The sequence below is a fragment of the Lethenteron reissneri genome, chromosome 63 (genome assembly GCF_015708825.2).
Source record: "Lethenteron reissneri isolate LAM-NWPU_2019-01 chromosome 63, ASM1570882v1, whole genome shotgun sequence".
NCBI classification, from domain to species: domain Eukaryota; kingdom Metazoa; phylum Chordata; class Hyperoartia; order Petromyzontiformes; family Petromyzontidae; genus Lethenteron; species Lethenteron reissneri.
The window spans coordinates 1,389,809-1,416,050 of record NC_083841.1 but is presented as its reverse complement, the minus strand read 5'-3'; the positions used below and the strand labels follow the sequence as shown (position 1 = coordinate 1,416,050).

The following is a 26,242-nucleotide window of genomic DNA, read 5'->3' as shown; positions in this document are numbered from 1 at the left end:
AGGTGAGCCCGCGGAGCCTCGGCGGAACGGTCCGTCGGGGCGAGGGGGCGGACGTCGCGGGGACGGCACGCGAGCGACGGGGCGGGGCGGGTGGGTGGCCCGACAGGAGGGTGGCGGCCGCCACTTGACGAGCGCTTGAGCTGTCGCGAGCGGTGGCCTCTTCTTTTAGAGGCGACGTGTATCGGCGGGCTTAGGACGGCAAAGTCGACAGAGGGATGACAAATAAGAACAGGTTTTGCCCCGTCTGGAAATAAAACAGGTGTTAAGATGTTCAAACGCCAATGTTTTGCCACAAGTACCTGTGGTTAGTGCAGACTTGATACCTTGCAAAAGGTATCGATTTAGTGTTTGAACACCTTGACAACTGTTGTATTGCCACAAAGGGTAAAAGCTATTCTTATTTTACATCATTTTGGACACTGGCAAAAATGGTCCCAGAGATATCAAAGGGGCGAGTTCGTTCGCTAGTTTTGCACTCACCTGGATGCTCTCCCCTTCCCTGCAGTGCAGCGCTGCCTCCACGGGGCTGTAGACCCAGCCCTGCTGCTGCTGCTGCTGTTGGTGGTGATGCAGCTGCAGCTGCTGCTGTTGCCAGCTCCTCTCCACGCTGCTGCCGGCCCCGCCGCCGCCGGCGCAGGCAATCGCCGAACCGAGCGACGCGCTTCCGCTGAGGCCGCCGCCGGCGACACCGGCGACGCCGCCGCCGGCGACGAGGCCGACGCAGCCAACGCCGGCGCAGACGCCGCCGCTGCTGGCGCTGCGCGTGGGCGCAGGAGCGCGGCGACTGTGGTACAGGTTGAAGGCCACGTCGCCCTTGATGACGTCGAAGTCCCACGTGATGACGGACGACGCTTCGGGGATGTCGATCACGACCTGAGACGGGGAGTTGGGGGATGGGGGGGGGGTAGGAGGGGTTGAGACGAGTCGGGAGGGGTAGGGGCGGCAGCGGGAGAGGGGGGTCCCACTCACAACCGTGTGGCCGAGTGGTCTTCTTCGTCTCCTGGGTGGTGTATCCCCTTGACGGTACAAGCTCAGTCGTGCAATGGACCGCGGTGATCTTCTTGACCACACATGCTGGGGCTTGTGTGCTTGTGTGTGTGTGTGTTAGCGTGTGCGTGTGTTAGCGTGTGTGTGTTTTAGCGTGTGCGTGAGTGTTTGGGTGTGTGTGTTCGCGTGTGTGTTAGCGTGTGTGTGTGTGTGTGTTAGCGCGAGTGCGTGAGCGGCACCTCGTGCGGAGCGCCCTTCTGCACGCAGGCCGACTGGTAGATGGTGTCCGTCCACAGGCGGATGTCGTCGCCGTGCTCCGCGTCGTCCCCCGTGCGGTACAGCGACTTGGGCACCAGGCCGCCCTCCGGAACGTCACACTGCACACAGACAAAGATCCCCCGTGTAGCCTTAACAGACTGTTGGGGCAAGTGCTGTTAGCGAGCGGCACCTAGGAAGGCCGGCGCGGCACACGAGGGGGTGGGTGGCCAGCACCACGCCTGACTGCCTTGGTCTCCCTCATGGCGGTGTTTACACATCGCACTGGGTACTCATTTGAGGCTGAGTCGAGGTCCAGGACTGGTTCGGATAATCGTCAATGATATTGGTCACCGGGTTCGTGGCGTAGCACTCACCCTCTCACACACCCTCACTCACACCCTCACTCACACCCTCTCACACACCCTCACTCACCCTCTCACACACCCTCACTCACACCCTCACACCCTCACTCACACCCTCACTCACACCCTCTCACACACCCTCTCACACACCCTCTCACACACCCTCTCACACACCCTCACTCACACCGTCACTCACAGCCTCACTCACACTGTACCTCACAGCCTCACTCACAGCCTCACTCACACCCTCACCCACACCCGTACTCACACCCCCAAACCCTCACACTATCACTCTACCCGTCACACTTTCACACCGTCACACCCTCACCAGGCAGTCTCCACCCAGGAAGTCGGGGATGACGTCTTTGTCGATGTAGTCCACCAGGCCGCCGGGGCCCTGGTAGTCGTTTCCACCGTAGATGAGGAACTTGTGCCGCGTGTTGTCGTTGATGAAGGGGCTGACCTGTACAAAAGACAAAGGCCCCCCGTATAGCCTTAACGGACTGTTGGGGCAAGTGCTATTCGCGGGCTAACCGCTACCACTACCGTTCCCCACCAAGTGAGTGACGCACACATGCAAAAGACAAAGACCCTCAAATCAAGTTTGACCCTCCGATAGCCTATAACAGAACAGCACCGATGAAGGCCGGAAAGGCACACGAGCAGACGGGTGGCCAGCACCACGCCCGGCACACATCGCACTATGCAGACGCACGCTCACACACACACACGCTCACACACACGCTCACACACACACGCACACTCACGCTCACACACACACTCACACACACACTCACACACACACACACGCACGCTCACACACACGCACGCTCACACACACGCACGCTCACACACACTCACACACGCACACTCACACACACGCTCACACACACACGCACGTTCACACACACACTCACACACACACGCACGCACGCTCACACACACGCATGCACGCTCACACGCACGCTCACACACACGCACGCTCACACACACACGCACGCACGCTCACACACACACACGCACGCTCACACGCTCACACACACGCACGCACGCTCACACACACGCACGCACGCACCAGGGTCCAGAGCACGGGGAAGACGCGGGGCGCTCGCACGATGAGCAGCCGCCCCAGCGTCTCCGGGTAGTTGGCCTCCACCACCTCGATGACGCGCAGCAGGGCCTTGACGCCCGGCCGCCACAGGTGCCGCATGTTGAGGCCCTCCAGGTCCACCAGGCACGTCCACGAGCTGCCGCGGCGACGGCGGCGTGGGAAGGGCACGGCCCAAAGGGGAGACGGATCGTTACGTTAGGGGAGCCGCGCAAGAACTGGGGGAGCAGCTGGTGTCACAGGCGTGAGATGGTGAAGCCGCAGCGTGCCGACGCCCTGTGTCAAGGCGGCGATGGCGAGGGATTGTTTTCAAGTAGTGGTTCGCACCAGGGAGGCAGAGACTTCTTAGAGGCAACACGTGCATTTAACAATGAAGCCCTAAACACGAAGGGAGGCATCCCCTCCGGGCTAGCTCACCCAAGCTCACCCTCGCTAACACTAGCTCACCCTAGCTCACCCTAGCTCACCCTCACTAACGCTAGCTCACCCTAGCTCACCCGAGCTAACCCAAGCTCACCCTAGCTCACCCTCACTAACCCTAGCTCACCCTAGCTCACCCGAGCTAACCCAAGCTCACCCTAGCTAACGCAAGCTCACCCTAGCTAACCCGAGCTCACCCTAGCTCACCCTCACTAACGCTAGCTCACCCTAGCTCACCCGAGCTAACCCAAGCTCACCCGAGCTAACCCAAGCTCACCCTCGCTAACGCTAGCTCACCCTAGCTAAACCAAGCTCACCCTAGCTAACCCAAGCTCACCCTAGCTAACCCAAGCTCACCCTAGCTAACGCTAGCTCACCCTCGCTAACGCTAGCTCACCCTCGCCAACCCAAGCTCACCCTAGCTAACGCTAGCTCACCCTCGCTAACGCTAGCTCACCCTCACTAACGCTAGCTCACCCTAGCTAACCCAAGCTCACCCTAGCTAACGCAAGCTCACCCTAGCTAACGCTAGCTCACCCTAGCTAACGCTAGCTCACCCTAGCTAACGCTAGCTCACCCTTGCTAACGCTAGCTCACCCTTGCTAACGCTAGCTCACCCTTGCTAACGCTAGCTCACCCTCGCTAACGCTAGCTCACCCTCGCTAACGCTAGCTCACCCTCGCTAACGCTAGCTCACCCAAGCTCACCCGAGCTCACACGGAGTGGCTATCTCGGACCGGACCCCGGCTCGGGTCCGGCTCCTGTAGTCGGGCAGGTCTACTCCGGGTGACGGCTTCCGTCTCGATTCTCGCAACAGCTGCCGGACCCGTTCAGGGCCCTCCCCGGCTGATATTGCCCGTGGCGGGACTGACTCCGCCCCGAGGCACGCCGCCCTTCTCGAGCCTTCGAGAGGGACCTGCTCCTGGTCCCGTGGCCCCCGGACCGGTACCTCGGTCACCAGGCATCCGGGCTCACACGGAGTGCCATGGCCCCCTGCGTGCCCCTGCACCGTCCCTGGCACTCTCGCCCCCTGACCCCCAGAGCCTGGCACCGCACGTGGAGTGCAGTGCCAGGCACCCGCTAGGGCTGGTACTGCGTTCCCACTGCAGCGCTGTAGGTGGTGTGAGCGGCGTGTGTGGTGCCTCACACAGGCCGGCTTCACGCAACATGCAGTCACATCCGCCGATGCCACTACAATTGTGTTAGGGATTATGAGGGCTACTGTTAGTGCTAGGCTTAGTGATTATTGTTAGGGCTAGTGTTAGTGCTAATATTACTAGAGCTCGTGTTTTTGAGACACTCGCCGCACAGCAAGGGTGTTTGTGCCCGCGTGTGTGTGCGTGCACGCGTGTGGGTGTGCACGCGTGTGTCCGTTTTTTGTCAGAGTGGACTTAACGGTTGCACGGTCACCTGATGGGGTGCCCCGAGTTGTTGGTGTTCTCCTCACACCTGCGCAGGCCCTCCTCGTTGATGGACAGCACCTGAGCCCACACACAGCAGCATCGCAGCGGCCTTAATAGGTGCTCACTGATAACGCTCCGTAGAGCCGTTCCATCGAGAAAAATGGTCACGCACTGTGTGCGTGCGTAAGTGTCACGTGTGTAAGTGTCACGTGTGTGTGCATCTTGTGTACGTGTGTGGCGAGCGGGAGTGTCGCGGTTGGCGCTACGCTGCAAAGGCCCGAGTTCGATTCCCGCTCACGGCCAAAAACAGTGATGATTATCTGAACCGGTCCTGGGCCTCCCCTAAATCGACTCGGCCTCAAATGAGTACCTAGTGCGGTGTGTAAACATCGCCACTAGGGAGACAAAGGCGGCCGTGTGTGGTGCTGGTCACCCACCCCCTCGTGTGCCGTGCCGGCCTTCATAGGTGCTCGATAACAGCGCTTGCCCCAACCGTTTGTTAAGACTATATGGGGGATCTTTGTCTTTGTGTGTACGTGCACACGCGTACGCGGACAGGGGTAGTGCAGTGGTGAGTGCCCCGGCCTACGAACCCGGCTACCCAAGATCGATTCCCACTCACGGCGAACACCCGTGACGAACATCTTAAAACGGTCCTGACCTCCCCGAGGTCAACTCAGCCTTAATTAAGCACCTGGTAAGGTGTGTAAACCTCGGCACTGGGGAGACAAAGGTGACCAGGCATGGTTCCGGCCACACCACTCCTCATAGGTGCGTCGTACCGGCCTTAATAAGGGCTCACGAACAGCCCTTGCCCCAACAGTCTGCGTAGGCTACACGGGGGATCTTTGTCTTTGTGTGCATCTCACGTGTCTCAGGAGGGACTCCTCCCCCATTGCCTTGACCAACCCCTTGGTGTCCATTTGACCCAGACGCAGGATGTAGAGGGGACGTCCATCTGCACCCATCGTCATTGCATTGTTAACACGACACACTGCAACTACATTGTATCATGCATTACAATACACACACTACATTGTATCATGCATTACACTACATTGTATCATGCATTACACTACATACTATCATGCATTACACTACATTGTATCATGCATTACACTACATTGTATCATGCATTACACTACATTGTATCATGCATTACACTACATTGTATCATGCATTACACTACATTGTATCATGCATTACACTACATTGTATCATGCATTACACTACATTGTATCATGCATTACACTACATTGTATCATGCATTACACTACACACACTACATTGTATCATGCATTACACTACATTGTATCATGCATTACACTACATTGTATCATGCATTACACTACATTGTATCATGCATTACACTACATTGTATCATGCATTACACTACATTGTATCATGCATTACACTACACACACTACATTGTATCATGCATTACACTACATTGTACCATGCATTACACTACATTGCACTACAAGCTGCACTACATTGTAGAATGCATTACACTTCACTCTGCACTACATTGTATAATGGATCCCATTACTGTACATTGTATATGCTGCATTACACTCCACACTGCACTGCATTGTACAAGGCATTACCCTGCACACTGCACTACATTAGACTGCGCTGCAGCGTACACACAGCGCACTGCGCCCCATCGCACGGTGCGGTCACAGCCCGCACGCACCGCGGTCCTGGTAGTGCCACCCGCCGGCGTAGTAGTCCGCGAGCGCCGGCGGCAGCCCCCAGGTCTCCAGCAGGTAGTCCACCTGGTACTGCTTGCGCCAGCTCAGAGACTGGCAGAGCATCTCCTTGGCCTTGTCCACGTTGAAGTCGCGCGCCCGCAGGAAGCGCAGGATGTGCTCGTCCTTCGGGATCTGGAGGCGCGCAGCAAAGACAAAGGTCCCCACGCCCCCCAGGAAGCCTTCAACAGACTGGTGGGGCAAGTGCTGTTCCAACTGAAACGGAACTTTTTTTTGTTGTACTTCACCAGGCAAGGCCCTCTGCGCTACGCAGCCGTTTTTCTGAAGCGACCAGGCCACAAACGATTGTTTTTCTATCGAGATTGAAAACTAATTTCTTTAGAGCTGCTTTTTTACGTTTAGTTTGTTGTCCTACCCCCAATTAGCACGGTTGGCTATGTACAGTGCGGAATAGGTTCAACACACATACAGTACATACAAAACAAATGATAGCTCAATGAAGTGGCTTATCGCGTGGACATTTATAACAGCAGCCAAATACTCTGAACACGTGGTGACGTCGATTCTAAATGTGGAGAGAATAATCGGAGGACCTGGAGAAAAATCCACGCGACCACGGGGAGAGAGAGAGACACAAACTCCACTGTTAGCGAGGAGCCATGACCCACCGCCCTCCCTATACCCCATCCCTACTCACCATATCACTTTAGTTACCCTAATTGTAGCACTCGTAACCCTTGTAAAGCACCTCGGATAAAAGCGCTAGAGAAATGTAAGATAAGATGAAGGCCGGCACGGCACACATGAAGGGGGTGGGGTGGCTGGAACCACGCCCAGTCAGCCCCGTCTCCCCAGTTGCGATATTTACACAGCGCACCAGCTACTCGTTTAATGCTGAGTCGACCTAGAGGAGGTCCAACACTGGTTCGTATATTCATCGCCGATGTTGGTCGTGAGCGGGAATCTAACTCGGGTAGTTGCACAGCACTCGCACACAGGCAGATGTGCAAGTGTACACACACGCACTCGGGATCTGCTTCAGATTTTTTAATTAATGAAAAAAAAACCCAAAAACGTTTTCTTTGCCGACACTGGGAAAACCTCACCGAGTCTCAAGAATCTCTTTCAGGAGGGTCCTGCGCTAAATCTTTGCCGTAGTAGAGGGGCAACGTTGCTGCTGTGTGCGATCCCAATTGAGTAATTTGCAGTGTACATCTGTATGTTCAACTTCTTTCTTATGTAGCCAACCGCACTAATCGGAGTTGCAGGACAACAAACTAAATACAAAAGCAGTTCGTCAATCTAGACGATGATGATGTAAAAGTGCCCAGCTCCAGTGGCTTCCTAATATCGGACAGAAGAGCGTTCCAGACGGCCGTAGAAGCGCATCCAGCAGCGCGCGGTGCAGTGACCGTCTTTGTTCGATGGCCAGCCAAAAGCCGCTGCCATGAGGATGACCGGAGTTCGTGTGATGCTTTCAATTCCAAGCATTGGGATGTCTTGGGCCCAAGAGCGGTAACATTGTCTGCTATGGTGGGAGACTGTGAAACACGGAGAAACCCCACGCAGCAGAACAGCAAGTCCACATCGAAAGGTGCTCGAGACGGGAATAACAACCCGGCCCTCGTGTGCCACTCTTACCGACCAAAACGCACACCAAGATGAGGTATTTTGGATGATGTACTGCACTGCGCGCTTTCAGATGCGCGCTTCTGCGGCGGTCTGGAACGCTCTTCCCTCCGATATTAGGAAGCCACAGGAGCTATGAGCTTTTAAATCACCCACATTGACAAACTCATTTCTTTACAACTGCGTGTTGTGTTCAGATTGCTGTCCTTCCTTCGCAAGTCCGATTAGCAAGGTTGGCTACATACGGTGCGAAAGAAGTACATACACACTCGCCACACCACCACTCCGACAAGCGTGTACACCAGGCCGGCCTTAGCAGGTGCTCGCAAACAGCACTTATCCCAATGGGCTACAACAGGGGGCTAGAGACGGGGGATGTTAGTCCACGTCTGTAAACATGCAAGACACTTCACACGCTCCAAGCCACAAACATCCCCCCGGCGAGTCATTAATACTGACGGCGAAAGTGCTGTCAGCGGAGCACCTACTCAGGCCGGCACGGCGCACGAGATGAAGTGACCACACCCGGCCGCCTTTGTCTCCCCAGTGCTGATGTTTACACACTGGCACCAGGGACTCATTTAAGGCCGAGTGAACTTAGGGGAGGACCAGAACAGGTTCCGACAACTCGTGACATGACCGGGATATAAATGGAGGTGGCTGGGATCGTACTGCCGTGTGCCAAGCACTGCGCCACCGTTCCCCACTGACATACAAAGACAAAGATCCCACGTGTAGCCTTAATGGGGTTTTGGGGTAAGTGTTGTTCGCGAGTAGCACTTATGAAGGCCAGCACGGCACACGCGGGGGTGGGTGGCCAGCACCACGCACACTCACACACGCGCACTGCAAAGCATGCAAAATCATTAAAATCTTCTATGTCGTAAGCAAAACATATCATAAAGAACACAACAACAAATGCAAAACACTACAATAGCTAAAACGTTTCAATCTCGAAGTTATTAAGTAGCAGGTACATGCATGCTTGTGACGCTGGGCAAGAGGAAAGGATCATGAAACCCGGTCTCTTGCAGCTGGATCTCAAGACCCTGAGACCCGGTCTCCTGGAGCCGAGTCTCAAGACCCTGAGACCCGGTCTCCTGGAGCCGAGTCTCAAGACCCTGAGACTCGGTCTCCAGGAGACCGAGTCTCAAGGCCCTGAGACCCGGTCTCCTGGAGCCGAGTCTCAAGACCCTGAGACCCGGTCTCCTGGAGCCGAGTCTCAAGACGCTGAGACCCGGTCTCCTGGAGCCGAGTCTCAAGACCCTGAGACCCGGTCTCCTGGTGCCGAGTCTCAAGACCCTGAGACCCGGTCTCCTGGTGCCGAGTCTCAAGACACTGAGACCCGGTCTCCTGGAGCCGAGTCTCAAGGCCCTGAGACCCGGTCTCCTGGTGCCGAGTCTCAAGACACTGAGACCCGGTCTCCTGGAGCCGAGTCTCAAGACCCCGAGACCCGGTCTCCTGGAGCCGAGTCTCAAGGCCCCGAGACCCGGTCTCCTGGAGCCGAGTCTCAAGACCCTGAGACCCGGTCTCCTGGTGCCGAGTCTCAAGACCCTGAGACCCGGTCTCCTGGTGCCGAGTCTCAAGACCCTGAGACCCGGTCTCCTGGTGCCGAGTCTCAAGACACTGAGACCCGGTCTCCTGGAGCCGAGTCTCAAGGCCCTGAGACCCGGTCTCCTGGTGCCGAGTCTCAAGACACTGAGACCCGGTCTCCTGGAGCCGAGTCTCAAGACCCCGAGACCCGGTCTCCTGGAGCCGAGTCTCAAGGCCCCGAGACCCGGTCTCCTGGAGCCGAGTCTCAAGACCCTGAGACCCGGTCTCCTGGAGCCGAGTCTCAAGACCCTGAGACCCGGTCTCCTGGAGCCGAGTCTCAAGACACTAAGACCCGGTCTCCTGGAGCCGAGTCACAAGACCCTGAGACCCGGTCTCCTGGAGCCGAGTCTCAAGGCCCTGAGACCCGGTCTCCTGGAGCCGAGTCTCAAGACCCTGAGACCCGGTCTCCTGGAGCCGAGTCTCAAGACACTAAGACCCGGTCTCCTGGAGCCGAGTCACAAGACCCTGAGACCCGGTCTCCTGGAGCCGAGTCTCAAGGCCCTGAGACCCGGTCTCCTGGAGCCGAGTCTCAAGGCCCTGAGACCCGGTCTCATGGAGCCGAGTCTCAAGACACTGAGACCCGGTCTCCTGGAGCCAAGTCTCAAGGCCCCGAGACCCGGTCTCCTGGAGCCGAGTCACAAGACGTCTGGAGAACGCCACTTCACTATAAACTCGTTTCCGTAGCCCAAGCTCACCCTGTTATGAACAGCGTTAAACATTCAACAGCGTGGGGACATCACAGCTAATTGTTACCTCCGCTGAGCTGACGTCTTCTGCCTCTGACTACGAGAATGAGTGAGCGAGGGAGACATGGAGACAGGGACGGACAAGTCGGGGACAGACGCATACACAAGACGATGAGGAGACGGTGGACGTGGCAGAGGTTCACAATGGCCGTGTCGGGAGACAACTTCTGCCGGGTGCAAAGTTTAAACCCTGGGTTTGCACGTCTCTCGCAAATGTATGGACGTAATATTTAGATTTACTTTAGATTGTGTGTAAGTCTGTGTGCTGTGTGCATAGGCATTCCGTTGTTCATGTGTAACAATGTATTTGCGTGTACTGTGTTTTTACTGTGTGTACGAGCATCACATCCTGGCCATGTGTATACTTTGTGTGTACACTCTGTGTGTATACTCTGTGTGTACACTCTGTGTGTATACTCTGTGTGTACACTCTGTGTGTATACTCTGTGTGTATACTTTGTGTGTATACTCTGTGTGTATACTCTGTGTGTATACTCTGTGTGTACACTCTGTGTGTATACTCTGTGTGTACACTCTGTGTGTATACTCTGTGTGTATACTCTGTGTGTATACTCTGTGTGTACACTCTGTGTAGATACTTTGTGTATACTCTGTGTGTATACTCTGTGTGTACACTCTGTGTGTACACTCTGTGTGCATACTCTGTGTGTATACTCTGTGTGTATACTGTGTGTACACTCTGTGTGTATACTCTGTGTGTATACTCTGTGTGTACACTCTGTGTATATACTTTGTGTATACTCTGTGTGTACACTCTGTGTATATACTTTGTGTACACTCTGTGTGTACACTCTGTGTGTACACTCTGTGTGTACACTCTGTGTGTACACTCTGTGTGTACACTCTGTGTGTACACTCTGTGTGTACACTCTGTGTGTACACTCTGTGTGCATACTCTGTGTCTATACTCTGTGTCTATACTCTGTGTGTATACTCTGTGTGTATACTGTGTGTATACTCTGTGTGTATACTCTGTGTGTATACTCTGTGTGTATACTCTGTGTGTATACTCTGTGTGTATACTCTGTGTGTATACTCTGTGTGTATACTTTGTGTGTACACTCTGTGTGCATACTCTGTGTCTATACTCTGTGTGTATACTGTGTGTGCATACTCTGTGTCTATACTCTGTGTGTATACTTTGTGTGTATACTTTGTGTGTATACACTGTGTGTATACTTTGTGTGCCCTGCGCGTGAGTGCCACACCTTGCCCTTGTGCGACTCCTGCAGCCAGAGTCTCAGGCGGATGAGGCAGCTCTCCTGCAGTGGCGTCAACTCCCCCAGGTACCGCTCGATGTAATCCGCGTCCAGCTTGTCTGTGCACGGACACGCAAGACAAAGATCCCCCACGTAGCCTTAGCAGACCGTTGGGGCAAGTGCTGGCACAATAACAGCCGCCGTTCGCCACCAAGTGGCTGCGACGTCACCACGGCGCCTGTGCCAGGCTAGGCGCTCTTTGAGGCTATCGCGTGGAGTGTCGAAGGCTCGCTGCTGGCACGAGGTCACGGGACGCTCAGCAGGTGCCGTGGGTTGACTGACGAACAGCACTTGCCACAAAATTGTGTTAGAGGCTACGCGGGGGGGGGGTGTTTGTCTTTATTGTGTGTAGTACCATCGGGCGTGGCTGTGATATTCTCGAACAGGGAGGAGGTGGGGACTCCCAGGTCGACTGCGGCCGAAGACACGGCCGAGATTAACACTGCACACGCGCGCACACACAAACACAAGGACACAACACACACACTGTCATCATCGTCGTTGTCATCATTAATATCTTACAGACACTGACTCTCCGCTGCTGGATGATGGCCTCCCCACGCCCGTCACCGTCCCGCACGGCCGCACGATGGTGGAATCCATCTCCGGCGCGCGGGACCGATGCCATCGCTCCATCTCCGCTGAAGTCGTGCCCCTGGGCGTGTTCCCCACTTTGGCTGCCGTTCCGTCTCGTCCATCGGTCCTCATCCCCGGGAGCCGTTTGAACATTGCGTTCGTTGTCTGATCTACTTGGTGCTCCGTGTCCCTTCTCTCCCTCGGCCATCATTCCATCACCCGCCCATCGTCCCTTGTAATGTCCAACCCAAGCTTACTTCTATTTTGCTCGTAGTCACGAATTATGTACCTCACCCAACGTACACAGACCACGCACTTAAACACTCGCACAAAGACAAATATCGCCCGCATAGCTTTAACAGACTTTTGGGGCAAGTGCTGTTAGCGAGCACCTACGAAGGCCGGCACGCCACACAAGGGAGTGGGTGGCCAGCACCACGCCCGACCGCTTTTGTCTCCCGAGTGGCGATGTTTACGCACCGCACCAGCTACTCGTTTGAGGCCGAGTCGACCTAGGGTAGGCCCAGGACCGGTTCAGATAATAATCGCACACAAACACAAAGTCTCACGACGCGCGCGCACTAACCGCTGGTCGTGCCGTCTCCTCCCTCCGCTCCTCCGTCCTCCCCGCCGGTTGTGATAGTCACCATGCCCGACCCCGCCGGCGCCACGGTGGGGAGCGTAGCGGCGGCGCCGGGGTCGGCCGTGGCCGCCGCCCTCAGCGCCACGGCCGCCACGATGGCCGGCGTGCCGTGCAGGCCCGGGGCAGCGTCCCACCGCGGCAGGTGAGACACGCCGAGGTCCTGCAGCTCCCGCAGGTAGAACTCGATCACCTCCTTTCCCTGCGTGCGGAACAAAGACACAAAGGTCCCACCCCCGTCCGTGTAGCCTTTAAACTAAAAAAATATATTTTTATGTTACCGGGTAAGGCTGTGTAGCTCTTTATCAGAAGCGACCTGGCTATCACAGGCAATGATAGCTCAACAAAGTGGCTGGTCACCGCGTAGACATTTAGAGCGACTAAATAATCTGAACGCGTGACGCCGATTCTAAAGGTGGGGGGAAAAGCGGAGGACCGGGAGAAAGATCCACGCGACCACGGGGAGAACCTGCAAACTCCAAATATACAGCAGCAGGCGTTAGGGTCGGGATGGAACCCACGACCTCCTGCGTGCCACCCTAATGAGGCGAGTGCTGTACGTATGCATACAGAACTTCTTTTGCACCGTAGCTAACCGTGCCAATCGGAGCACTGTTAGCGAGCAGAACCAATGAAGGCCGGCACTGCACACGAGAAGGTGAGTGACCAACTCCACACCCGGTTTGCCTTCGTCTCCCCAGGTGGCGATGTTTACATACTGCGGCAGGTCCTCATTTGAGGCCCAGTCGACCTTGGAGATGCTCAGGAACGGTTCAAAAACTCGCCACGGTTGTTGGTCACGAGCGGGAATCGAACTCGGGTCGCCGGGTTTCCGAGTGCAGCGCGTTAACTACGACACTACCGTTGCATGTGCAGATGTAAAAATGCATTCGTGCATAGACATAGACGATGACAAAGGCAAGACAACGATTTGCAGCAAGTGCTGCTAAGCGAGCAGCTAGACATACACTGTACATACACACAAGACAAAGATCCCCCGTAGTGCCTTGACGCGACTGCGGGGGCAAGTGCTGTTCACGAAAACCTATGAAGGCCGGCACGGCACACGAGGAGGTGGGTGGCCACCACCATGCCTGGCCGCCTTTGTCTCCCCTGTGGCGATGTTTACACACCGCACCGGGTAATCATTTTAGGCCGAGTCGACCTATTGGAGTGCCCAGCACCGATTCAGATAATCGTCACTGGTGTTGGCCGTGAGCGTGGATCGAACTCGGGTCGCCGGGTTCGGAGCGCAGCGTAGCGCTAACCACGTGTTGTGCACACACACAAACACTTTGTCTATGTTTGACATTTTCTCTCTCATGTCCCGACGGTGACCGACGCGGTTTCAAACGAAACGCCGCGTTACCTCATCGTTACCTCATCGTAGTGAGGATTGCTCCGCTCACCAGTGACCGAGCTGAAACGACGACGCTTCTGCACCACGTGACAACTTTTGCTCTTTGGCCACGTCGGGTGGTGGAGGGTTGCACGACACAGATATTCTGTGATCGTTACGTAGCGGCCAAACCCAAAAATCAATGATGAATTGTAAAATTGCCCGGGAACACCTACGACGTGCTAAGTTAATGGGATTCAAATGAACAACGTCTAAACGATCCCGTGTACTCCACATAGCATTAAGTAAATCATATCTACAATTAATTTACCGTTCTACGAAATACGTGTATAATACAATAAAAATGTGCTCTGCTGTGACACTGCCGTGCCGTACCACGACCGCGCCGTATTTTACGGGGAGGGAGGGGGGGGCTGGATGCCGCCACGGTACTCACCGTTGAGGGTGTGGGCGACGTCCTCCGAGAAGTAAAATGAACAAAACAAAACCAAGACGAGACACAAAAAACAACGGGGGCGCAGGAAAGATGCGGTGGGCAAGCACAATGGAGCGGGGGGGGAGGGGAGCGGAAGGTGGTGTAGAAGGAAGACAAAGGCGGAGGAGCAGAATGCAAGAAAGGCCAAAAGTGGAGTGAAGGGAAGACAAGAGCGGAGGAGCAGAAAGTGATTGAGACAGCGCTGGAGAGAGAGCGGGAGGCCGGCCTCCAGGGGAGCGGCACAGCGCACCGCCACCGCCACCTACTGCTGCTGCTGCTGCAGCTGCTGCAGCTGCTGCTGCTGCAGCTGCCACCGGCTCTCGTGCTAAATTACTTTGTCATTTCGTCAGGTAATGGTCCAGCTAACCACTGCATGTATAAAGACAAAGATTCCCCCCCTCACAGTGTAGCCTTAACAAGACTGTTGGGGCAAGTCCTCTTCGTGAGTAGCACCTACGAAGGCCGCACGGCACACGAGGGGGTGGGTGGCCAGCACCACGCCCGGCCGACTTTGTCTCCCTATAGTGGCGATGTTTACACACCGCACCAGGTTATCATTTGAGGCCGAGTCAACCTAGGGGAGGCCCAGGATCGGTTCAGATAAGCGTCACCGGTGTTGGCCGTGAGCGGGAATCAAACTCGGGTCACCGGGTTTATAGCGCAGCGTAGCGCTAACCGCGACACTACCGCTCCCCACTGTATATATACACACACACAGAGGCACAGATTGAACTCAATCGCCTCCTTACTCTGTAAAACAAATACAAAGGTCACTCGAATAGCCTTGACAGGCTGCTTGAGCAAGTGCTGTGAGCGAGCACCTCCGAAGGCCGGCACGGCACGAGAGGGGGCAATGCTCCGATATCACTCGTCTCAGATGTTCGCCGCAACAGGGAACTGAACCTCGGTCGCCGAGTTAATTAAGCTCAGCGTGCTCACCACTGTGCCACCGCTCCCCGTACACGAAGGCGAGACAAAGATCCCCCGTATAGCATTCACAGACTCTTGGGGCAAGTGCCGTTGGCGAGCACCAGAAGGCCAGAACGAAGGCCAGAACGGCACACACGAGGACGCGCACAGATACACACGCACACTTGACACACCACATTGCATACACAAACATAGTACCTACACACACACATTGTAGACACACACACATTGTACACACACACACATTGTACATACACGCACATTGTACACACACACACACACGTACACACTACGGAGGGAGGGTGGCAGACCTTCTTGATGTTGGCTGTGTACTGCTTCATGGCCACTTTCTCCACCGAGCTCTCAAAGCCGAAGAAGGACTTGATGTCCAGGCTGGCCGTCTGCTCAAAGCACGTCCACTGATCATTGTCAGGGTGGACCTGAGGATGACAAAGAGAAAGATTCCCCATCTAGCCTACACAGACTATTGGGGCAAGTGCTGTTAGCCAGCACCTATGAAGGCCGGCACAGTAGATGACAATGTTGATGACAGAGATGTTAACGATACTGATGGTGATGTTGGTGATGATGTTTGCAACGATGATGATGTCGACGGTGATGACGCTTGTGACGATGGTGATGATGACGGTGATGATGACGGTGATGATGACGGTGATGATGACGGTGACGATGGTGATGATGACGGTGATGACGCTGGTGACGATGGTGATTATGATGGTGATGACGGTGACGATGACAACGAGTGGCGGCGCTCACGCTGTAGCTGCACTTCTCGTTGACGATGACGCGCGTGGCGAACGTCTCGTTGTGAGCCTCGATGTGCAGCGTGCGCTCGCGCCAGTTGAGCGTGTTCTTCTGGATGAAGAACACAAAGTCCACGCCGGCTATCTGCACGCACAAAAAGAACAAAGACCCCCCATACCCGTATAGATTAAAAACTCACTGCTTCACAACCGCCTCTGTGTTTCGTTTGTTGTGCTTACCCACCCCACCACACAACCGCGCCTCCAATTAGCACGGCTGGCTACGTACGGTGCAGAAGAAGTTCAGCGTACGTATGCACGTATCGCCTTTTAGAGAGAGTTGGGGCAAGCGCTGTTCGCGAGTAGCAGCACCTTATTAAGGCCGACTCGGCACACGAGAGTGGGGCAGCCAGCACCACGCCCGGCCACCTTTGTCTCCCACATGGCGATGTTTACGCACCGCACCACGAGTTGACCTGGGGAGGCCCGAGCTCAACTGGTATGAAGGAGGTAGTGAGATACATCCCGACCTTGACGCCTGCTGCATATTTGGAGTTTGCATGCCTCTCTCTCCCCGTGGCCGTGTGGAGTTTTCTCCAGGTTCTCAGGTTTTTCCCTCCACATTCAGAATCAACATGCGTTTAAATTATTTGGCTGCTGTAAATGGAAGTCAAAATCGTAATTTTTTTATTTACTTTTGGTGACTCCGTACCACCGCGCACATAAACGCCACAAAATCCACCTGGCGCGGATCATTCTGTTGTCACATCGTCCAAGCACAGTGAGAATTAATGCGCAGAAGAAACAAAACTTTGAAACTTTGATTAGCGCATCGCGTAGAGCTCGTCGAGAGGAATAGATCGCCGTATCGTTCGCCTTCAACGGACATAAAATGACGTCGCAACGCAGTTGATGCGAGAGCCGGTGGCTTATGGCATCCCGGGGTCCTGCCATAAGGTTCAAATGTCCACATGATGATGATATCAGCCACCTTGTTAAAAGCCAGGTCGCTTAAAAAAAAGAGCCACATTGCTCAGTGGACCTTACCTGTTAAAATCAAAAACTAATTTAGTTGAGTTTCAATTCGCATGAATGACGCTGTATGAAATTTAATTACTTAATGATAATTACGACAATGATCACCTTCTTGAGCAGGCGCGGCGCCTCCACGTTGAGCTTGCACCTCCTCTCGATGACGTGCAGAGCGCCGTCCTCGCTGCGCTGCTCCGCCAGACGCTCGCTCCCCACAAACACCGGGATGAGAGGGCAGGTGGGGAAGCGTCGCTCGTACGCCTGTCGCGTCACACACACACACACAGAGACCCCCCATGGAGCCTTAACGTATCACAAAGACACACGAGGACAGAGACCCCCCCCCCACCCCGTGTAGCCTGAACGTATCACACACACACACACAGGGACAGGGATCCCCCGGGTGACCTTAACGGACCATTGGGGCAAGTGCTGGTTGTGAGCATCTATGAAAGCCGGCATGGCACACAAGGGGGTAGGTGGCCAGCGCCACGACCAAGCCACATTTGTCTACCGAGTGGCGATGTTTACACACCAAGCCAGGTGCTCATCTGAGGCCGAGTTGACCTAGGGGAGGCCCAGGACCGGTTCAGAAAATCGTCACTGGTGTTGATGGCCGTGAGCGGGAATCGAACTCGGGTCGCCGGGTTCGTAGCGTAGCGCTCACCGCTACACTACCGCTCCCCCCCCCCGACACAAACTCGCACACACAAACACATGAAACCACATGCATACATACACAGACATATTTCTCTCTAATAGGCTACATAACCTGTTGGGGCAAGCCTTTAAGGAGCAGTTTTGACCTTCTGAGACCCAGAAAGGTCAAACACCGCTCTCCAGTTTGCCTGCTTAAACAAAAAAGACCTCACGCCGACGGAAAATACCGGTTCCTACAGCCCAGGGGCTTAAAACGATTTAACCGCCGACTCGGCAAGACTGGCAACACAGCCCCCTCTGTTGATTTATTTACAGAGATATAGATACAAGCACAAACACCACGAGTGCACAATAGTTGGGGAACCGGAGCCTAAACAACCGCACCCACCACAACCGCTCTGAACGGTTGGGGCGAGCGCAGTTAGCGAGTAGCAGCGCCCGTGTGGGCCGGCACGGCACACGAGGGGGTGGGTGGCCATTACCACGCCCGGCCGCCTTTGTCTCCCTGGTGGAGATGTGCATACATCGCACCAGTCGATCGTCGGGGTCATAACGCAGTGTGCTAACCACTGCACCACCGCTCCTAACATAAGTGTGAACACACCCACATACCTTGTGCGTGCACAAAGACAAAGATCCTTCATAGAGACTATTGGGGCAAGTGCTGTGGATCATATCAGTGACGTAAAAACCTGTAATGGGCCTCGTCTAGATAGACTCGGCCTCAAATGAGTACCTAGTGCGCTGTATAACACATCACCACTGGGGAGACAAAGGCGACTGGGCGTGGTCCTGCCCTCCCACCCCGTCGTGTGCCGTTACAGCCATCATAGGTGCTGCTCGCTAACAGCATTTATCCCAACAGTCTGACGAGGATACAGGGGGGATGTTTCTCTTATTGTGTGTATACATTTGTGTGCACAAACAGGACTTTCCCAACATATTATGGAGGCTACACAGAGGATCTTTGCCTTTGTACATTACAGTATGCTTGCGCACGTAGGATGTGTTGTTCTTTGCGGAAGTAATGTGATATAGCTCGTGTTTACCCCCTGCTTGCAAAGGGTGACGCAGTTGATTTCTTGCCCAAGACAATTGGAACAGAACATTCGATACCCCAGACACAGTATTATTAGAACCCTTTATTTAACCAGGTGAGAGCCCTTTGAGACTTACATGAATGAATGAGTGGGTGAGTGTGGAAGTGAGTGAGGGGGTTATTAAGGGTGGGTGAGTGACAGCATGAATCAGTGGGTAAGTGAATGAGTGGTTGAGTACGTGGGTGAGCGAGTGGTTAAGCGAGTGGGTTTGTGAGTGGACGGGTCAGAGGGTGAACCGGTTGGTGAGTGGTTTAGTGTGCGAGTGAATGGGTGTGGGAATGTGCAATTGAGTTGGCGAGTGAGCGAGAAAGTAGCGTATAAGTGAGTAATTGCGTGAACTAATAAATGGGTGATTGCGTGTACAGTGTGTGTGTGTATATAACGTGTGTGTGACGAATATCTGAACCAATCTTGGGTCTCCCCGAGGTCGAATCAGCCTTAGATTAGTACCTGGTGCTGATGTGTAAACATCAGCACTAGGGAGACAAAGGCGGCCGGGTGTGGTTTGAGCCACCTTGTATATGTCAACAGCAGTACGTATGTGTATATGTGAGTATGTACATGTGTGTATGAGTGGTCTGTGTATGTATGTGTGTAAGTGAGCATGTATATATATGTGTATGAGCATGTATGTGGGAAGTGGCAGTGCAGCGGTAAGCGCGCTGCGCTACAAACTCGAGGACCCGGGTTCGATTCCTACCTCATGATCAACACCTTTGACGCTTATTCGATCTGGTCCTGGGACTCCCCTATGTTGACTCAGCCTCAAAAGATCACCTGGTGTGGTGTATAAACATTGTGACCTGGGGGGGGGGCGTGGTGCTGGCCACCCACCCCCCCCACATGAAGGCCGGCAAGGCACACGATCGGGGGAGCTTAGTCTTTGTGTACGAGTATGTATTTGTACGTATGTGTGTGCTTCTCACCGCCATCACCATCTCAAAGGGGAACTTGTAGACTCGCACAGGCGACTGGTACTGTTGAACCATGATGACTTATCTGCAACGGCACACACACGAGCACAGACACGGAGTTGCAGATCCACTTTACAGTCTTAAATATTGTTGGGCCAAGTGCTGTTAGCGAGGAGTGCTGTTAAACATTGCCACTGCACACGGAGAGCGTGATCTAGCTCAACACCACATGCCTGGTCACCTTTGTCTCCCCAGTGCCTGGACTGAGACCATCTTCAACTGGCTACACACGGTGGCTAGGAGATGTTACCTTCGTCGCCTGGAATATAGGAGGTCGGGGGTTCGATCCCGACCCTGACGCCTGCTGTATATTTGGAGTTTGTGGTGAATTTAGATTATTTGGCTGCTATAAATGTTTACGTGATGATAAGCCACTTCGTTGAGCTATCATTTGTGATGACCAGGTCGCTTCTGAAAAATAAGCTAATAGCTCAGTGGGATTTACATGGCAAAATACAATTAGATTATTTTTCAAAAACAAAAATACAATTTGTAGTGCTGTGTTTACCTTTCCTATTGTTTGCACTCATATTGTCTGTTTGTATTGTTTTTTTTTCTAACTTTCTGACCTCCGTGCTCCGACTGGACATCTGCAGAAAGAGCTTCATAGCTCATCGCATTCTTCCTGCAGTCTCAATAAAGATTCTGATCACAGGCAGGAAAGCTGCGTTGTAACCGCACCGGCTCCGCACTCTTGACCTCCCTCTGTCAGGTCCATGACTCAAGCTCCCTCCAATCCATCTTTAAGGTCCATGACTCAAGCTCCCTCCAATCCATCTTTAAGGTCCATGACTCAAGCTCCCTCCAATCCATCTTTAGGGTCCATGACTCAAGCTCCCTCCAATCCATCTTTAAGGTCCATGACTCAAGCTCCCTCCAATCCATCTTTAAGGTCCATGACTCAAGCTCCCTCCAATCCATCTTTAGGGTCCATGACTCAAGCTCCCTCCAATCCATCTTTAAGGTCCATGACTCAAGCTCCCTCCAATCCATCTGTCAGGTCCATGACTCAAGCTCCCTCCAATCCATCTTTAAGGTCCATGACTCAAGCTCCCTCCAATCCATCTTTAAGGTCCATGACTCAAGCTCCCTCCAATCCATCTTTAAGGTCCATGACTCAAGCTCCCTCCAATCCATCTGTCAGGTCCATGACTCAAGCTCCCTCCAATCCATCTTTAAGGTCCATGACTCAAGCTCCCTCCAATCCATCTTTAAGGTCCATGACTCAAGCTCCCTCCAATCCATCTGTCAGGTCCATGACTCAAGCTCCCTTCCATCTGTCGGAGCCTGGCTCCCCCCCCAACCCCCCTGTCTTGAGAGCCACTTTATGTGTTTAGTTTGTGGTCCCCCCCCCCCCCCCGCACATCCTACGTACGGTGCAGAAAGACGTTCAACATGCACACACACAGAGATCACAACACTACGCTCGGCGCTGTGACGAGGAAGCAAAGTGGAGTTAACTTCCCCTCGTGTGTTTCGCAACTGTATCGCCATCGCCGGACACATTGTACGTGGGGGCCACCACGCAGCCAATGTACAATGAGATGGACATTTCAGCTTCGCCTAAAACGACAAGATGACTCTTGACCTAAAGCTTTCGTGACTGCAGGAATTCACATTATTTGGGTGTTTTGGTGAAGCCACGTCGCAAGATTTTGATATTTTTCCTATCTACGTGGCTTTACCGAAGACCCAAAGGGCAAGATGACTGTCGGGGCAAGCGCTGTTCGCGAGCAGCAGCACCTACGGAGGCCGGCACACGAGGGGGCGGGTGGCCAGCACCATGAAATATGTACATGTGGCAGCCAACACGGCCAGAGAAGACTGCCTCGTGCGGAGATGGAGCGGTTACACCAGCTCGTGCGCAAGTGCTTGAGATGGATTGGTGCGCTGTGAGAGACAGAGACGAAGTGCCTTTCCAGCAGTGGATTTATTGCTACTTTAGCTGCTGATGATATTTTTTTTCGGGATATATTGTTTATTCATCTGCATAATTACATACACCTTACACGCAGAAATACACTCGCACATACAAGAACATGTACCTACACAAATACACACAAAGATTCCCCGTATAGCCTGGAGCGGACTGTTTGGGCAAGTGCGAATAGCACCAATTAAAGCCGGCACGGCACACGAGGGGGTCAGCGGCCAGCACCACGCCCGTACAAGCACACACATACACACGTGTATACACAGCCTTAATACGTGCTGCTGTTACACGAGCAATCTTTAAAGTAGCCCAAACGTAGACAAAGGTTGCCGGTCATAGTGCTAGCAACACAACCAGGGTGGTGTGGACTTGAGAACCATGATACATTTTTGCCCGTCTTCCCAGAGCTGATGCATTTAAGGCCGACTAGAGCTAGGGGAGGCCCACAAATCAGTTCAGACATCGCTCACCACTGAATATTTTCCACGGCCAGTTCGGAAATGGAACTGAACCCAAGTTGCCGGGTTTGTGGCGCAGTGCGCTAACCACTGCGTCCGCCCGCACATGCACACACACACACTAAGATCCCCCGTGTCGCCTCCAACAGACTGTTGGGGCAAGTGCTGCTAGCGAGCAACACCTATGAAGGCTGGCACGGCTCACGAAGGGGTGGGTAGCCAGCCACCACTCCCAGCCGCCTTTGTCTCACCAGTGGCGATGTTTACACACCGCACCAGGTACTCATTTGACCTAGGAGAGGTCCAGAACCGATTCAGATAATCGTCACCGGTGTTGGCCGCCACGAGAGGGAATCGAACTCGGGTGGCGGGGTTCGTTACGCAGGGCAGGGCGCTAACCGCTAGCCACGCACACACAATTCACGGAACACAACAGACCGCAAAACTTGTGCAAGGCTGCGCTTAAAGTCTCCCCCAGGCAGTGCTGGAAATGCAAAAATGTCTTCTTACGGGTGCCAGCAATCCCACCCAAACCACTAGTATAGAGCGCCAAGACTCTTCCCTACGTTATAGCAGGCACCACTGGGCACAGCAACGTCACATCTACAACTCTCACGATGGGAGCCAGCAAACCCATAGATCAATTCCCGAAACTGGGATTTTAAAGGTGTCGTGGCAGCAATACTTTAATTGCGCTTACGATGTGCAAACTCAGCAGTTGCCCATATATAGACAAAGATCTCCCGTGTAGCCTAAACAGACTGTAGGAGCAAGTGCTGTTAGCGAGTAGCACCTATGAAGGCCGGCACGGCACACGAGGGGGTGGGTGGCCAGCACCACGCCCGGCCGCCTTTGTCTCCCCAGTGGCGATGTTTACACACCGTACCAGGTACTCATTTGAGGCTGAGTCGACCTAGGGGAGGCCCGTGGCCGGTTCAGATAAGTCACTGGTGATGGCCGTGAACGGGAATCGAACTCGTGTCGCTGGGTTCGCTAACCGTTACACTATACGTCCACATATACATTCAATTACATACTTTTATAATGTACATTTTACATGTCTAAAACACGTACACATTATCACCGTACATATAGAAACATATTCGCAACTGATGATATCCGTGGCCGGGAATGTAACTCGCCGGGTTCTTAGCGCAGTGCAATAGACTGCCACAATCTCAAACGCAATATTGACACTCGCACACAAAGATCCCCCGTGTCGCCTTAATCCTGAACAGATTGCTGGCGCAAGCGCTGTGAGCCAGAATCACCTATGAAGGCCGGCACGGCACACGTGGGGGGATGGGTGGCCAGCACCACGCCCGGCCGCCTTTGTCTCCCCAGTGGTAATGTTTACACAGCACACCAGGTACTCGTTTGAGGCCAAGTCGACCTAGAGGAGGCCCAGGACCGGTTAAGATCATCGCCACCGCTCACGGCCTCGCACCTTTGCCGAGATCGTAGCGCAGCGCGCTAACCGCTCCCCCACCGCTCCCGACAAACAACAACAACAACACGGCCGCGATTCGCCACTTAGTGGCGGTGACGTCTCCACGGCGCCTGTGCCAGGCTAGGTGCACGCGCACACAAGAACATACACAGGGTCGGTGCGGGGAGGCTGGTGACGGAACGGCAGCCAGCAGAGGGAACGCGTCTACGCAGCGGCGGAGATGGAGCGATGTGCAGGCGGAGATGGAGCGATGGGCAAGCGGAGATGGAGCGATGTGCAGGCGGAGATGGAGCGATGTGCAAGCGGAGATGGAGCGATGTGCAAGCGGAGATGGAGCGATGTGCAAGCGGAGATGGAGCGATGTGCAGGCGGAGATGGAGCGATGTGCAAGCGGAGATGGAGCGATGTGCAAGCGGAGATGGAGCGATGTGCAGGCGGAGATGGAGCGATGTGCAGGCGGAGATGGAGCGATGTGCAAGCGGAGATGGAGCGATGTGCAGGCGGAGATGGAGCGATGTGCAAGCGGAGATGGAGCGATGTGCAAGTGGAGATGGAGCGATGTGCAGGCGGAGATGGAGCGATGTGCAAGCGGAGATGGAGCGATGTGCAAGCGGAGATGGAGCGATGTGCAAGCGGAGATGGAGCGATGTGCAGGCGGAGATGGAGCGATGTGCAGGCGGAGATGGAGCGATGTGCAAGCGGAGATGGATGGCAGGATGACTTAAGCCAGCAGTGGAGAGATCGCGGCTGATTATATTACACACACGATTACATTATACGTCAAACACATTACATACACGTACTCCGCATACACCTAAAACACATCAACTTTGACGGCTCAAAACAATCACAAAACCTTCATACATCTCTTACGTGACGTTAAGGAGTGAAGAAAACCGAACCCCGACGAGACGCCGTGCGGCCTAGCGCCTCCAGCGGGAAAACGGTCTTCTCTCCGGGCAGCGGCGCTAGGCGAGAGAGCTGGGGGCTCGGGTCGAGGGGATTTGTCCGAAATAAAACCTAAAAACTGTCGGCGAAAATACGCGGCGTACATTTCTGAGGCAGGATGAAGTCCGCCGAGCCAGACATGGCTGAGATTTGTTCGAAATTCAACTTTAAAACCGGGAGAATAATCTTCACTAACAGCGAACGACCGCACCGACCGACCAAACCGCCATGACGCAGGATGACGCCACTGACGTAGTGACGTCAATTGGCGTCGTGACGTCATCGCGCAATGCTGGCACGCACGATTTCAAAACGCGAGCAATAAACGACGGGGTGACGTCATTGCGCATTGCTGTCTATGTGTGCTGGGGGGTGGGTAATGCGGTGACGTCATCACGCATGGCTGTCATGGTGTGCTGGGGGGGTGGGTGATGCGGTGACGTCATCACGCATGGCTGTCATGGTGTGCTGGGGGGGTGGGTGATGCGGTGACGTCATCACGCATGGCTGTCATGGTGTGCTGGGGAGGTGGGTGATGCGGTGACGTCATCACGCAATGCTGACACGCACGGTTACATTGTCAATGCTTGGTTGGGGGGGGGGGTATGCGATGACGTCATTACGTAATGGTGACGCGCATGGTTTCAGAGCCCAAGCTTTGCGTGCGGCGGATGCGTGATGACGTTTAATCGTGCTGACGTCATCACGCAATGCTGGCGAGTTCTGGTTTCATTGCGGGCAACGGTTTGAAGGACGGCGTCATGACGTCATCGCGCAGAGCGTGACGAGCGGGTCCGCGTGTTGACGCATTCACGCGTATTACGTAATCTTCTCTGTCACATGATGAGTTAAAACCCACCGCGTTCGTCCAAAACAAGTCTCTGTGTGTGTGTGGCTTGAAAAGCAACAACATAGAATATAGTTGGCGACGTTTCGGGCAACGACCCTTTTTCATGGCACATTCTTCATGGCACCAGAACATGTGCTATGGACGTGTTGTGAATGTGTTGTGAAGGGCCGTTGCCCGAAACGTCGTCTATTGCTTTCCGTGTTAACTCCAATACCAATACCCGCCATTCGCCAAGTGACGGTGACGTCACCACGGCGCCTGTGCCAGGCTAGGTGCACTTTGTGGCTGCCACGTGGAAGTGTCGTAGGCTCGCTGCTGGCAGCAGCAGGAGGAGCAGGAGGTCACGGGACAGACCCAGCGGGTGCCACGGGTCGACTGAGATGGCTGCACCACCACCTGTGCCAACTCGCTGCGTTTTATCTGCCCTGCGCTCCGCTCGTTGTTGTGAGCGTCACTCCTCTGCCCTCCGCTGTTGTTGCTGGAGGGCGACTGCCTCCAACTGCCCAGCAGCAGCAGCAGCATGGTCCTTCACGAGCCTCCCCACACGCACACACGTGGTGGTGGTGGTGGTGGTGACATGGGTCGTGTCGAGTT

The 26,242-nt window shown here is 54.4% G+C and overlaps 1 protein-coding gene across 2 annotated transcripts in view; it reads right to left on the bottom strand.

The window, feature by feature from the left end:
* LOC133358666 (SEC14-like protein 1) overlaps nt 1–25,065 on the bottom strand; it is a 33,846-nt gene extending 8,781 nt beyond the window's left edge. The window contains exons 1-16 of one of the 2 annotated variants that reach the window (XM_061577075.1): nt 24,724–25,065; nt 19,962–20,034; nt 17,387–17,536; nt 16,257–16,388; nt 15,791–15,919; nt 12,661–12,916; nt 11,854–11,940; nt 11,448–11,557; nt 10,226–10,255; nt 6,235–6,424; nt 5,408–5,496; nt 4,546–4,616; nt 2,683–2,854; nt 1,936–2,070; nt 1,227–1,364; nt 481–873 (exon numbers count right to left, since the gene is read on the bottom strand). In XM_061577075.1, the coding sequence (XP_061433059.1) occupies nt 481–873; nt 1,227–1,364; nt 1,936–2,070; nt 2,683–2,854; nt 4,546–4,616; nt 5,408–5,496; nt 6,235–6,424; nt 10,226–10,255; nt 11,448–11,557; nt 11,854–11,940; nt 12,661–12,916; nt 15,791–15,919; nt 16,257–16,388; nt 17,387–17,536; nt 19,962–20,024 (2,145 nt within the window). In that variant the 5' untranslated portion in view covers nt 20,025–20,034; nt 24,724–25,065. The remainder of the gene's footprint in view (nt 1–480; nt 874–1,226; nt 1,365–1,935; nt 2,071–2,682; nt 2,855–4,545; nt 4,617–5,407; nt 5,497–6,234; nt 6,425–10,225; nt 10,256–11,447; nt 11,558–11,853; nt 11,941–12,660; nt 12,917–15,790; nt 15,920–16,256; nt 16,389–17,386; nt 17,537–19,961; nt 20,035–24,723) is intronic. The other variant, XM_061577076.1, reaches the window with a different exon arrangement.
* Nucleotides 25,066–26,242: the final 1,177 nt, after the last annotated feature.